At 41.6% G+C, this 14,043-nt stretch overlaps 2 protein-coding genes across 11 annotated transcripts in view; both read right to left on the bottom strand.

The window, feature by feature from the left end:
- The window catches only part of LOC140405462 (zinc finger CCCH domain-containing protein 10-like), a 160,573-nt gene that overhangs the window by 14,615 nt on the left and 131,915 nt on the right, over window positions 1–14,043 (bottom strand). The window contains exons 3-4 of one of the 4 annotated variants that reach the window (XR_011938615.1): window positions 5,003–6,305; window positions 2,640–2,697 (exon numbers count right to left, since the gene is read on the bottom strand). The exons of 2 other annotated variants lie outside the window; for them this stretch is intronic. The gene's annotated coding sequence lies outside the window, so the exon portion shown is untranslated. Of the gene's footprint in view, window positions 1–2,639; window positions 6,306–14,043 lie in introns of all 4 variants that reach the window. One more of the 4 variants, XR_011938614.1, reaches the window with a different exon arrangement.
- LOC140405464 (zinc finger CCCH domain-containing protein 10-like) overlaps window positions 9,528–14,043 on the bottom strand; it is a 50,260-nt gene continuing 45,744 nt past the window's right edge. For 6 of the 7 annotated variants that reach the window (XM_072493930.1, XM_072493931.1, XM_072493932.1 and 3 more), the window contains one exon: window positions 9,528–13,163. In XM_072493930.1, coding sequence (XP_072350031.1) covers window positions 12,289–13,128 — 840 coding nt within the window. In that variant the 5' untranslated portion in view covers window positions 13,129–13,163 and the 3' untranslated portion in view covers window positions 9,528–12,288. Of the gene's footprint in view, window positions 13,164–13,343; window positions 13,511–14,043 lie in introns of those variants that run through there. The other variant, XM_072493925.1, reaches the window with a different exon arrangement.

The raw sequence follows: 14,043 nt of genomic DNA, 5'->3' as shown, positions 1-14,043 counted from the left end.
TCGTACAAACGGGATATGGCACTCGACTCATCGATCGACATTTCCAACGCGCCACAGCAAAAAACCGCACTGACCTCCTCAGAAGACAAACATGGGACACAACCGACAGAATACCCTTCGTTGTCCAGTACTTTCCCGGAGCGGAGAAACTACGACATCTTCTTCACAGCCTTCAACATGTCATCGATGAAGATGAACATCTGGCCAAGGTCATCCCCACTACTTGCCTTCAAACAACCGCGCAACCTCAAACAAACCATTGTTTACAGCAAACTATCCAGCCTTCAGAACAGTAACCACGACACCACACAACCCTGCCATGGCAATCTCTGCAAGACGTGCCAGATCATCGACATGGATAACACCATTACACGCGAGAACACCACCCACCAGGTACGCGGTACATACTCGTGCGACTCGGCCAACGCTGTCTACCTCATACGCTGCAGGAAAGGATGTCCCGAAGCGTGGTACATTGGCGAGACCATGCAGACGCTGCGACAACGAATGAACGGACATCGCGCAACAATCACCAGGCAGGAATGTTCCCTTCCAGTCGGGGAACACTTCAGCAGTCAAGGGCATTCAGCCTCTGATCTCCGGGTAAGCGTTCTCCAAGGCAGCCTTCAGGACGTGCGACAACGCAGAATCGTCGAGCAGAAACTTGCCAAGTTCCGCACACGTGAGTGCGTCCTCAACCGGGACCTGGGATTCATGTCGCAGTACATTCATCCCCCACCATCTGGCCTGCAAAATCCTACCAACTGTCCTGGCTTGACACAATTCACACCTCTTTAACCTGGGGTTACCCCATCTCTGGATCTGTAAAGATTTAATCACCTGCTAATGCTCACATTCCAAGCATTGTCTGGCATCTTTGAATCTGTCTCTACATATGTTTCTGGAACATACCTCTTCATTCACCTGAGGAAGGAGCAGCGCTCCGAAAGCTAGTGACATCGAAACAAACCTGTTGGACTTTAACCTGGTGTTGTAAGACTTCTTAAAGTAGCGATTCAATTAATTCCGAAATATTCAGCCAGTCATCAAATGATAACTGCTCCATTCACTTTTTGTCTTAACAAAGATAATTAAACACTCCTATTTAACTTGTTTTCCTGCAAAATCTGATGTTACAACCCACATCCAAAGAGCACAGGTTAGGAAAAGTGAAGTCTCAGCAGCCCCTAAGTGTATGCAGGGCAGGATTGGGACTTTCAAAAACAGCACAATTTATAGAATGGAACACTATGCTTCCATCACCTGTCTATTAAGCATTTGCTTGTCGGAGCCAAATGGGATGCATCATAGACCCCACTGAAGGACCAAACCCCTACAAGTGCCATTAATGAGCCAGACTGGCTAGTCAATCCCCATTTGCGTCCTGGAGTACCATTGGCCCGTCTGGCAAAGGTATCCATCACGCAATTCTGTTTTAATCTTCCATCATCGGGTATGTTATCTTGGACCCAATTCAGCCCACAAGAACATACAAAATAGCAGAATCAGGCCATTTGGCCCATCAAATCTTCTCCGCCATTCAAGAAGATCATGGTTGATCGGATTGTGGCCTTAACTCCACTTTCCTGCCTACCCCGCCATAACCCTTAACCCCCTAGTCAATCAAAACTCGAATTCTCCCCTGAATGTATTCAATGTATTCAACTAGGGCAGCACGGTAGCATTGTGGATAGCACAATTGCTTCACAGCTCCAGAGTCCCAGGTTCGATTACCGCCTTGGGTCACTGTCTGTGCGGAGTCTGCACATCCTCCTCGTGTGTGCGTGGGTTTCCTCCGGGTGCTCCGGTTTCCTCCCACAGTCCCGAAAGATGTGCAGGTTAGGTGGATTGGCCATGATAAATTGCCCTTCGTGTCCAAAATTGCCCTTAGTGTTGGGTGGGGTTACTAGGTTATGGGGATAGGGTGGAGGTGTGGGCTTGGGTAGGGTGCTCTTTCCAAGAGCCGGTGCAGACTCGATGGGCCGAATGGCCTCCTGCACTGTAAATTCTATGACCCAGCCTCTGTATGGAATTCAAAGGACTAGTTAATGATCCTCTGAGCCCCTTTCCGCCCTACATGGAACAGCCATTAATTGGGCAATAGGTAGCTGAAAAGCCTTTATAATGCAGGCAGAATGTACCAAGAACTCCTCACAAGCAACGTGGCAAGCAGCAGAATTTGCTACACAATGTATTCATGCGTTCTCACAATCCTCCTGAATTTAGCAGGAGACAACATATTCCATTAAATGGTGGTTTCATCAGTTGGGACTGCATAGCGTCAGCTCAATCATGGTAAGCACTGAGCCTTGCAAATGAATGCATTTTTGCATACTTGGCCTTCACGTAATGGCTTCCAGCAGCTCTTCAAGATTCAGAGTTTCCTCGTCGCTATTGTGAAAGGATTTATGCAGAACAGCTTGCAACATGCCAGCCACCTCAGTGTTCTATTTAAGTTCAATGCCGCCAATGAATGCACTAAATTTGCTAGAAGTTGCAACCAAGAGAAAGTTAATCGCTTTTTTTCTAGCAATTTGTCTTCCATTTGTGGCTATAAATTAGGTACACAAGTGCATTTCTTCGTGCTTAACCCTCAGAATTCCACTGATGAAACGTTTTCTTTCTGCGCATGCTCTTACCTTGGCTGCTAATAAATATCTTGCTGGGAGTTTTGCAATTTTTGGCGTAAGCAGTCAGCTGAAAAACATCACAATTTTGATCCATCACTCAGACCCGGTCAGATCAGACTCCAAGCGATCTGTCTCCCATTCTGCTAACAAAATCAGCCTTAGGATGATTTTAAACAGTGTGGTGCCTGCTCCAAAATAGACAAGTCACACAGCCACAGGAAAACAGGTACAATTACTAGATAACTAGACAATTCTATGTTCTGTTCTATTGCAATGATATAAATGATAAAAATAAATGTTAAAAACAAATTTAAAAATATAAAATGGAGAAACCGGGAGGAAAAAGGCAAGACAGCACAGAAGTAACAGTTTCATATTGGTTTAATATGTATTAATGAGTGTAATAGACTAGCAAAGATTCTTGAGATCTCAGCAACGTTTCTGTGCTGAATGTTATCTAATGAGGCGATTTTAAAATCTCAGTAATCAGCTTAAATAAAGAGTTGCATTTTATATAGCGCCAAAACCTCATCAAATGAATTACTCTGAACAGCAGTATTATAATATAAGCAAATGCAGCAGCCATGTTGCACACAGCAATATTCCATGAACATAGTGAATGAATGAATGGCCAGTTAATTTTTTTTTTGGTGCTCTTGGTTCAGAGAGGAACGTTGGCCAGGCCATCTCCCTACTCTTCAAATGATGGCATGAGATTTTAATATACAGTCAAAAGGACAGCACCCCAATAATGCAGTACCTAACTCTGTATTGCACTGGAGTTGGGTTCAAACCAGAGTCAGAATTTTACAGCACAAAAAGAGGCCCTTCAGCCCATCATGACTGTACCGGCCATAGAATCATAAAATCCCTCCAGTGCAAGCCATTCGGCTCATCGAGTCTGCACCGATCCGCCGAAAGAGCACCATACCTAGGCCCACTCCCCTAGCCCCGCAACCCCATAACCTGACCTAAACATCCCTGGTCACTAAGGGCAATTTGGCATGGCCACTCCACCTCACCTGCACATCTTTGGATTGTGGGAGGAAACCCACAGACACGGGGGGGGGGGGAAGAAATGTGCAAACTCCACACAGTCACCCCAAGGTCAGGATCAAACACGGGTCCCTGGCACTGTGAGGCAGCAGTGCTAACCACTGTGCCAGCGTACTGCCCATCAAGAACCTATCGATTCCCATTTTCCAGCACTTGGTCCATAGCCTTGTACGCTATGGCATTTCAAGTGCTGATCTAAAGGCTTCTTAAATGTGGAGGGCTCCCGCCTCTACCACCCTTTTCAGTCAATGAGTTCCAGATTCCAACCACCTTCTGGATGAATACATTTTTCCCTGAAATCCCCTCTAAACCTCCTGCCCCTTACCGTAAATCTACGCCCCCTGGTTGTTGACCCCTCTGCTAAGTGGAAAGGTTTCTTCCTATCCACCCTATGTTCTTCAGTTTTGTACACCATGATCATGTCCCCCCTCAGCCTTCTCTGCTCTTAAGGATCTTCTGACTCCAGCCAAGTGCTAACAACTGATCTAAGCTGACCCGTAACACTTCAACCTGAAAAGCTACTCCCAATAAACCACCATTTGGCAGTCCTTTATCGAGGTAACACCATAATTTATGAATAGCTGCAGCATTGGCACTTTGGAGAAATAAAATTGAATGGTGTTGCATGTCCTTAAAGATATAAATACAAAGTCTTAAGAATATTAATATATAGAAATAAGATGGTAGAGCAGAGCACCTTGCTATCTTATAAAATGTGATAGGGTCCAGGGTTCACAGTTCAATTTTCTACAGCTAAGTTGTTGATCTTAGTTGGGCTAACTGAGTCGGCAAGACTTTGGCCCTGAAAACGGAACATAATATTGCAGCAACTGTTAATCTGCTCCCCTCAGTGAAAGAACGGTGCTCCAAGAGGGCTTATTGGGTCATAGATCATCCAATATATTTGCATGAAAAATGTTGAATCATATGTATTTTTTTTCCACAGCTGGAATTACATAAGATTATAAAATATCATCAGAGCAAAGCATATTAGCAAATATAATTAAAACAATGTAAAGAAATGCCACAATCTAAGTTGGATTCATGGGGTGAGGCACTGAATTGAAGTTGAGGATAGAGCAGGGGTGGTGGAAGGGAGAGAAAGGAAAACAAATTCAGTGAATCCTCCTGCTTTCGCGCACCTCCTAGTAGCCGCTTTAATATTAGCAGAGGCCAGGGACCAGCGCCTGTCCATCATCTTGATCTGGGACCATTATATTAAAAGGGGAAGGGAGAGGAGAAAGGGTAGAGGAAGATTATTTCAATTCTGACAATTAGTTACTTCCAGTACATGACACAAAGACTCTTGTCCTTACCGAATCATGTCGGTTTGTAACAAAAATTCAACCATTTTTTTTTCTTGCTTTTGGAACAGAAACATCAAAGCAGCCATTAACGTTGAGCTGTGCCAATTACAGCAAGTGGATGAAATGCAATCTGCAAGCCCTGGAGGGTTCAGCCTCAAAATTCAGCTCTATTTGCGCTAATATTTCTTACTTGTTGGCTTGTCTTTGAATTTTTGGATACCTGCAGGTTTTAGAAATAGATGTTTTCAGCGCTGTTACCTCAGTGGTGGATAAATCCTAAATCAGAACACCAAAATCTGTTAGTATCAGCAACATGATATATCTGCAAATTAATGCAAACAAATTAAAATTTACGTAGCCCCCTATGGCGCCATGGTATCCAATAATGCAGCTCATCAAGGTACAAATAAAACTATGGGAAATTCCTACACTACACTTGAAGAGGAAAAATTGTTCATCTTGGAACGACACCGGTTATTGTGGAGAGATCCATTTTCAACACAAATCCATCTGGTGATTTTGTAGTTTAATTTTCCCCGCAACGTTCTTTTGTCAAACTGAAAGGGAAACATAGTCAACTCTCAAAATAAGTAATCCAGGAATCCTGATCTCTATTGATGCTTTCCGAGAAGATTTTTACCACAACCTTGCTCGGAGACTTCTTGTTCTCACTCCAATAGTGGCCCGACTCAGATGTCAAAATGCTTCTGAGTAGTTCTTGGACTCAGCCAATGAGAAGAAAAGACACCTAACCAATGAAGAAAAAGATAAAAAGATGGATGTTTAATAGTAGCTACTATAATCATGGTCTGGATTTATATTCCACCGGTTGCTAAGCTCAGGCAGTTTAAGATGGTCTCCTAAAGGTGATTGCTACAGTTTGTACTTTGACCAACATGTCGTCTTGTCTTTATGGTTGGATGATTTTCATGAACAATGTATTTTGTGAAGCCAATCTTTATACTCTGCCGTGTTCACTTCAGCATAGCCCAGGTCTAACGATTAACTCTGAACTTGGTCAACCACTTACCACGCTACCAAACCACTGCACATGAGCAAAAACAATTTGTCCAGATTTATTTCAAGACAAAATAATACAGAAGCAAAAAAAGTGGGATGATCTAATACAGAATAATCAAACTTACAACATAGCCGAATGGGAGGTTGACTCCTTGAAAAGACAGCGTCCATTGTTCTCATACCTCCTCTCAGAAAGTCCTTAGGAACACACAGCCATGGCCAATAAGTAGGTAGGATTATTCTTTGAGCTTTTATTGCCTTCGTCATACAGAGAGATGTGACAAATAGAAAACTGAAGACAAGAAAGTTTCTGATTTATAAGAATGTCTTTCCCATTGAAGTAGAAGCAGTCGCTCTTGAGATAGTCTTCAACAAATAAGATTCAAGCAGAGTACACAGGTTAACAGCTTAAAATTGTCCCTCCTCTCTGTGATCTTCCCTCTCCCAGCCTGGCCAGCTTTTAAACACTCATTACATAAATCACATTTTGGATGCTCACATGGAGATGAATTCACAGAAAAACATCACAAAGGATCTCACATAAATGGATTGCATTTTGCCAGTCAGATATACATATGAAATAACCACAAAAATGTACTTACATTAACTAAGTTGAATAAGGTGGATTGCATGCAAATCAAGTGCCTTAGCCATTGAATAAAATATATTTTGTTCACCCCACAGCAACAGTTGGCTAATTTTATTCTAAAATTTGATTTGCTTTATCCAATATCCCATAAAATCAAGGCAACAATTTCTGTTTCCATCATTTCAGTTCCTGGCTTTATCCAACCACCTGACTTCAGCATTATACCAGCATTGTGTACCCAAAATCAATACATCAACATTTAAGTGGCAGCTTAAGCTCAGCCACGTGTTTGATTCGTCAGTCTACTCACTAATTACCATTCCTTTCTTAATCCTTTGGTTTCCTACTTTGCTGGGTTGTGGCTCAGTATTCGCCAATCTTGCCTGGGCTCAGTATTCGCCAATCTTGCCTGGTGCTCCATTTTTCTCCCTTCTTATCAAATGTAAAATTTTGTTCTCTAAATGTTTTGTCTTTTTATCACTAGTGTCATTTACTTCCCTCCCTTCAGCCCTGCTGCTCGTTTTATTTTGTTGCATGGTCATCTTTTTGCCTCCTCCACCTTAAAGAGATCACCAGAAGTGACATGAGGATGCCAAAACCTCCCCTGGCCTGGCAAATTTGCATGTGTGTATGGCACACAAACATGCCTGCCCCAAAAATATTGCAAATGGAGACCAAAGAAACAAAATAGAGGTTTGACATTTGGTAAAAGGAAGACTCATGACAGGAACAAAGCCAGGGAGGCTTCTGAAGAAATATAATTGTAGTGCACAGGAGGAAACCAAACAAGTTGGAGAATCAATATTTCCATGCCAAAAGTCTCTATAAAATGGTATGTTTTGTGAACAAGAATTAAAAGATAGGGAATGTGGAAAAATCTAACAAAATCGTTTCTTATTTTTTGTGGGATGCCCTTTTCCCCTCCATACGGGACATTTTTTAGGACAGAAATTCATGTACTTGCTTGTCATTATCCATGACTGCTGCTTTTGTGAATGTGAAATCTGGAAACCTTCCATCAGATGCAAATGTTTATATAGATTTGACAGTGCCAAGAAAGAAATCAATACCAACAGATTTGTTACATGTTTTTATAAGTTGGCAACCATGGTCTGACTCTGTTATCTTGATTTAAATATTTAATTCGGAGTAAAGTTTATCCCAAAATATTAGAGGGTTATCGAGATCTGAAAGCACGTTTGGGACCATCTATCGGACTGGGGCAGATTGTTTTTGTTGAGAGCAAAAAGACATCAACCAACATGACAAGTGAATTTGACCACTTTGAACATTAACACAGCTTAATGGTCTATGTCTAAAATGCAGGTAGGTGTGATAATCCACTGCATTTTACTATTTAATTCTTAATCAGGTTTAATTCTTAATCAGGTTTGTTCCCGTTGTAGCCTGTAAATAATTTTTGTGTTGCCATTGGCCTCTGCATGTCTTTAATGAGGAGAAGAGTAACACCCTGGGCTGCTGTTCACTATCCAGAGAGCAGTGGTAGAAATTCTGCACGCGAATGTTGAGTGAAGATACGACGGGGCTTACATGTGGTGCATTGGGAACTGTACCTGAACAAAGAGTCAATGCTTCAGGAAGGGAAGAAAAATCGCAGAGAAATAAAGTTTCCTCAAATTGTCATTTGACACTATGGAGTCTTCAGGTGCAAGTCCTCATCCACGATTCCCCATGTAAGGACTGGGATCAGTTCAAACTGGTAGAATTTTTCCAGCCTTTTCTCTCCCTTGCCTGCTAGAGCTCTACAAAAAAGGTTTTGCACATCTCAGCTTAGATGATAGGTGACTATAATACAAACCACCCCTGGTTTAATATTAAACAGCATTCTCATTCAGCAAAATGGCTAGGTGTGACAAATGGACACACATTAGCCCCAACCTTTGAACAGCCTCTATCCGAGGGGCCTTCAAGGTAATACTAGCACCATCCAAGGTCATTAGAATTTTCCATTTTTGACTTATTAATACATTATTTGCATGACTGAACACAAATGAGTGAATTTGCTAAAATGGTATCAGTTTCCGTTGGGTAGCTGACACTCTTGAAAATTTGGGGGCTGGTGAGCCTTCACAGTCATATTTGCAGGTCACTATACTGAAAAGTTTGTAAACCTCAAATAGGAAAAGCTTTATTTTGTAGCTGTAATTAAGGGGCTGCTTGATATTGGGTGCCCAGAATGGGACATCTTCCACCTGAGCAGCACAAAAAGTAACATCCAAGATTTTCAAACACACCTAACTTTCTAAATATTTGACTAGTCTCAAAATATACCAAAATCATATTAGAACCTTCTCGTAAAAGTGGCCTCTCAGAATCATATGTTGAGCTCTTAATTATGCAGGGTCAATCATAGAATTTACAGTGCAGAAGGAGGCCATTTGGCCCATCGAGTCTGCACCGGCCCTTGGAAAGAGCACCCACCCAAGCCCATACCTCCACCCCATCCCCGTAACCCAGGAACCCCACCCAACCTTTTTTGGACACTAAGGGCAATTTAGCATGGCCAATCCACCTAACCTGCACATCTTTGGACTGTGGGAGGAAACCGGAGCACCCAGAGGAAACCCACGCAGATACGGGGAGAACGTGCAGACTCCGCACAGACAGTGACCCAAGCCGAGAATCGAACCTGGGACCCTGGCATTGTGAAGGAATAGTGGTAACCTCTGTGCTATATGTAGTATCTCCTTTCCAATCAGATATGTGCAATACATTAATTTGAGTGTAATTTCTTGTCCTTCCCAACCCAAGAATGTCCCAAGGTATTTCTTAGTCAAAGGGGCAATTAATTCATCTGCATTTGGGTTTTAGCCAATTCTGCATAAGAGTAGCTCTGGAAGAGCTGAACACATTCGACCCTCCTGTGATCTGCGCACATAGTGCAAAAATAAAAAGACAATGCAGTTAATTGGTGAAAAATTATTTTATTGTTGCACACTCACTAACAGGCTTTCAGAAATGTCTACTTTTAAAAGATGTACAATTTGACAATAAACGGATAGAGGGGTCTCCCCAGTTAGGTATCCCTGCAGAGGTTAACAGATGGCAAGCATGAACAAGTTAAAAAGGTATATTTTATGTTTTTTGGATGTGGTGAAATTTCAATGTGGGGAATGTGATTTCAATGTAGGATCTCTACACACTGGAGTAATTCCTGGATTTTGGAACCCTGAAGATCTTTCTATTCTTTGGGAAGAATATTGATGTGATCGCCTGGAAAAGCACGGACAGTAAATACCGTAGCAATCAGTATACATAACGCAATTAAATATATACTGCATCATTAAACCTTTCCAGCCACAAAATAAAGGTGAAGCTCAATAATTTTATTGCCTCCGAAATCCAAACCAGTCGTCATTTGTAACATTTGCTAGTCTACAAACCACTTCAGAGAATTTGAATTAAATTCAAGAATGTCTAATGCAATGTTTTTGGGAAAACAAATTCAAGCTAAGAAAAACTGAACTAAAAAAAGGGTTATACGTATGGTTTGATTAACTCAGATATATGTGTTAAACATTAACACTATTAAGGAAGTTATTAAAAAATGCACATAACGGCGCATTTGTCCAAGTCCTGAACCCCATGGACCTCAACTCTTTTCGGATTAATCTATCACAATTAGCATGGTATAAAATTTAACGCTTTACAACTACTGTGACCAAGAGCTGCAAGAGAAAAGTAAAACACCATTATTGGGACTATGTATGTCACACAAACACGGTCGGAATAATTGAACATCACAGCCATTTTCTCACTGAAAGTCTCACCAAACATATTTAAGAAACTGTGTTGTGATTGTTTTGATAAGTGCCTTCTGAAACTAATCCTATTGGAGTTCCAGGGCATCTTGGGTGTTCGTACAAAGTTGACTATCATCTGCTAACAAACAAAATATTTGTGGAAAGCTTAGCCATTATAGTATAAAGCATCATAAAAACAACACTTTGGAGCTGCCAGGCTGTATATTCAAAGGTTAGGTCATGTTTCGTTGGCTGGAAAGGGGTAAATAATTATGCCCGAACACTCACAGACAAACAACTAAGCTCATGCAGCAAGTTCACACATGATTGTTTTATAAGAAATATATTTGGGGGAGTGAAAGACAGCATTTCAGCGTGCTGATGTTTAAGTAGCAAACGGTTGAATACATGTGACATTCAAAACACCCAAAGGCATCTAAAAGGGCCCAAAGAATGCTTCAGTTCCGAATGTGTACCTTTCAAGCAATGACATTACGCGCCTTGGTGCATACAGTTCTGCTCCTGCCCCAGCCTAGCATGTCCTTATGAGGCTGAGAGATTAGTTAGCAAAACAGAACTGGGAACATATAGAAACGACCATGTGCTGATCCAATATCTTGTGCAGCTGAACTGCGAATACCAGATACCATTTTCTGAAACATTATTGGATTACAAGTACACACATTAGAGCAACTGAATAGAAATAACATCAAATTTCAGTTACAGACTCCTTCACTAAGTTACATTTATTCCTATACACCCTAGAACTTCAAAGTCGTGTCTTCTTGGAGCACGACAGAAAGGAATTCCTCAGCACCTGGCACCTACATATTTAATTACTGATATCCAATAAGACCATTATCCAGTGCTCCTGTCATTTATAATATTAAAAGTTCTCAAGTTTGTGTGTTGGGATAGGGGTTGGGGGGGGGGGCAGAAAGAGAAGCAGTACTGTAAGGATCCTCGTGTTTCAAGGGGTTGCGAGGAAATTGCTTGGTGAATCAAGATATGCAGATTGCTTTTAAAAAAGCCAAATAGGTGTCAAATATACTCATTACAATTAACTATTCAGAAACGTCCATTTTGAACATGGGGATAACCCACATGATTTTTTTTTCATTACATGCCAACCGCAGTGCTTGGTTTGCAAGGCACCGTAACTTCAGGGGGGAAAGTACTGCAGCTGTAGTGTGTCATTGATTTCAGGATACTAACTTGACTGTATTGTCATATTATCCAAATTTCTTTGTAATGGTTTAAGTTATGGTTTCACACATGTTAGGAGTTGTTCCAGTTCGCTCACTTAGGTGTTTTTTGGAACACTAATGTTGGTGTTCTCGAGTCTGGTTCAGCTCAGTTCAAAGGCAGCAGTCACCACCATTCTAATTCCAAATACATTGTAACCAAAATTAACACAAAGTCTATGATAACATTCCCTCAAGTACAGCGAGTACAGCCTTGAAAATAACCTTGTTACGCATTACGTATGGTGTTAAGACACAAGCTGCATTTCAACAAAATTTGCTAAAGATTTGCAGTTCATATGATGCTGACATACTTTAGCAACTGTCATTGGTGCTAGCTCTTCAACCGCTCTTCCAAGTAACAATTTTTCCCAAAATGACTTCAATTAGTGACTGCTGCCAGTATCAAGCAAAAGTTAATCCAGCTAAAATCCATTGATGTTTCCTGCATGGCCTTTTCAAATTGCAAGTAGTTTGGTATGTTCCTTGACTGAATACACTGAAGCAATAAACAACAGTTTCAGGATTCGAATAGCATCCCTCAAAAGATATTCCACCCTCACCCCAACGCCACAGGAAGCAGTCTGATGCACTTAGGGTCACTGTTGAGATGTTCAGAATTTGGGAAGTCGGCTCATTAGAACCATAGGACTAATTTCTCAATTTTTGGAAGTACTTTTACTCCCAAAGTCCCCTTGTTTTAATTCCTGGGGAAGTGCAGTGGCTGAATCTCCCAGCTGTTGTTGTGGGCAAGGCGTTCACCATTGCCGCCTTTATTTGGTTGCGGAGAAATGCATTCTGCTCCAAAAGCACCTCATTGTTACCCATCAAGTTTGACACCTGCTTTTTGAGTTCCTCATTCCGGTTTCGCAGCATAAGGTTCTCTTCTTCCAGGTATCCAGAGTCAACTTGCCGTCGAGTTGTGAGATCGTACTCATACACTTCAAACTCAAATCCTTCCAACTTTCTCCTCTTCAAGCGGTGGTCATACTCATAACAATTGATACCACTGTCATTATCCACTCGGTCATATTTACGTAATGGCTGAGAAGGTGGGGGGTCTCGTGACAGTCTGATCTCTTGTTCTGAATTGTCACGTTTGAAGTGCCTGAATCTACATTTTGAGCCTCTTTGGCAGTCGCCTTTAAGGTAGTCACGGCATACTGGAATCTCACCTTTATCAGAAGGCAGGTCAGAAACTGATAGACCATAGGTTTCAGCCACCTTGGAACGTAAATGCAAAGGAAGCTCCCCTGTTTTTTTGTAGTATTCCTCATCCTGTGCTGTCCCGTGTATGAATGTGCACTTTGCACGGGTACAAACATTATTCATAAAGTAATGACAGAAGACAAACTCATTCTTTTTCACACCTAGGTCATGTACCTCATTTATGTCCGGGTGGAGGTATTTGCAGGTCTTGCCGCGATAGCAGACATTGCGCAGGTAGTCCCGGCAAACGTCTTCCGTGCTCTGGCCAGCCCCGTCTTTGCCATTGTTAACAACATTATTGTCTGCCATTTTTACCGATTATTTCTGCGCTGCTCAACAAACAACTGCAAAAGAAGAATGAATCATGTCAGAGAAAAGGGACCGACCACAAAATAAGCGTGGTTCACTTTCGCTCCCCCCTAAAAAAAAGCCCACCCAAAGGTGATTTCATCGAGGGCACACAACGAAGATTAGCTGAAAAGTTAATACAAAAGTTGTTTTTAAAAATCTCAAATTATAAGCACCTTTTTTTTAATTAGCCGCCTTGTTTTGTGAAAGCAGTAGCGTTAAGGAAGGAATTTATGTGAGGCTTCCATATTAGCCAATGTTAGCCATTCCGTATCGCGCCAAGTTGCCGCTTCAGGATCTGATATCGCTTTCTAGCTGTTATAACTTATTGAACAGTGAGCTCCTGTATTTGACAAAAGAAAACTGCAGCAAAAATGCACATGAAGATATCTATGACAATCTTAACCTTCAGATTATTTGCCCTCTATTGGTCAAAAACAAACAGCCATTGAATCCTGTTCTGAGCAAACAGCCATTTTATTGGGATTTGGCTCCTACTTTCCAAGTGGACGTCGAGGCCCAGGAGACCGAAGTTAATAAGTTTTAAGCACCATATTTTGATTAAGATGGGTTGGATTACTGCTGCCTCACTGCGCCAAGGACCCGGGTTCGATCACGGCCCCAGGTCACTGACCGTGTGAAGTTAGCACATTCTCCCAGTGTCTCACCCCCACAACTCAAAAAAGATGTGCAGGATAGGTGGATTGGCCACACTAAATTGCCCCTTATTGGGGAAAAAAAAGAATTGGATACTCTTTAAAAAAAAAAAACAAGGGTTGAATTAAATGGAAAATAATTCAAATAATAAAAATGGCAAACTGAGCGAGAGTGTGGATAAAAAGAGTGAAAAGTTGAAAACAGGCCAAGAATATTTTA

This window comes from Scyliorhinus torazame, chromosome X (assembly GCF_047496885.1).
Source record: "Scyliorhinus torazame isolate Kashiwa2021f chromosome X, sScyTor2.1, whole genome shotgun sequence".
NCBI lineage: Eukaryota > Metazoa > Chordata > Chondrichthyes > Carcharhiniformes > Scyliorhinidae > Scyliorhinus > Scyliorhinus torazame.
This window is presented reverse-complemented; position numbering and strand designations above follow the sequence as displayed.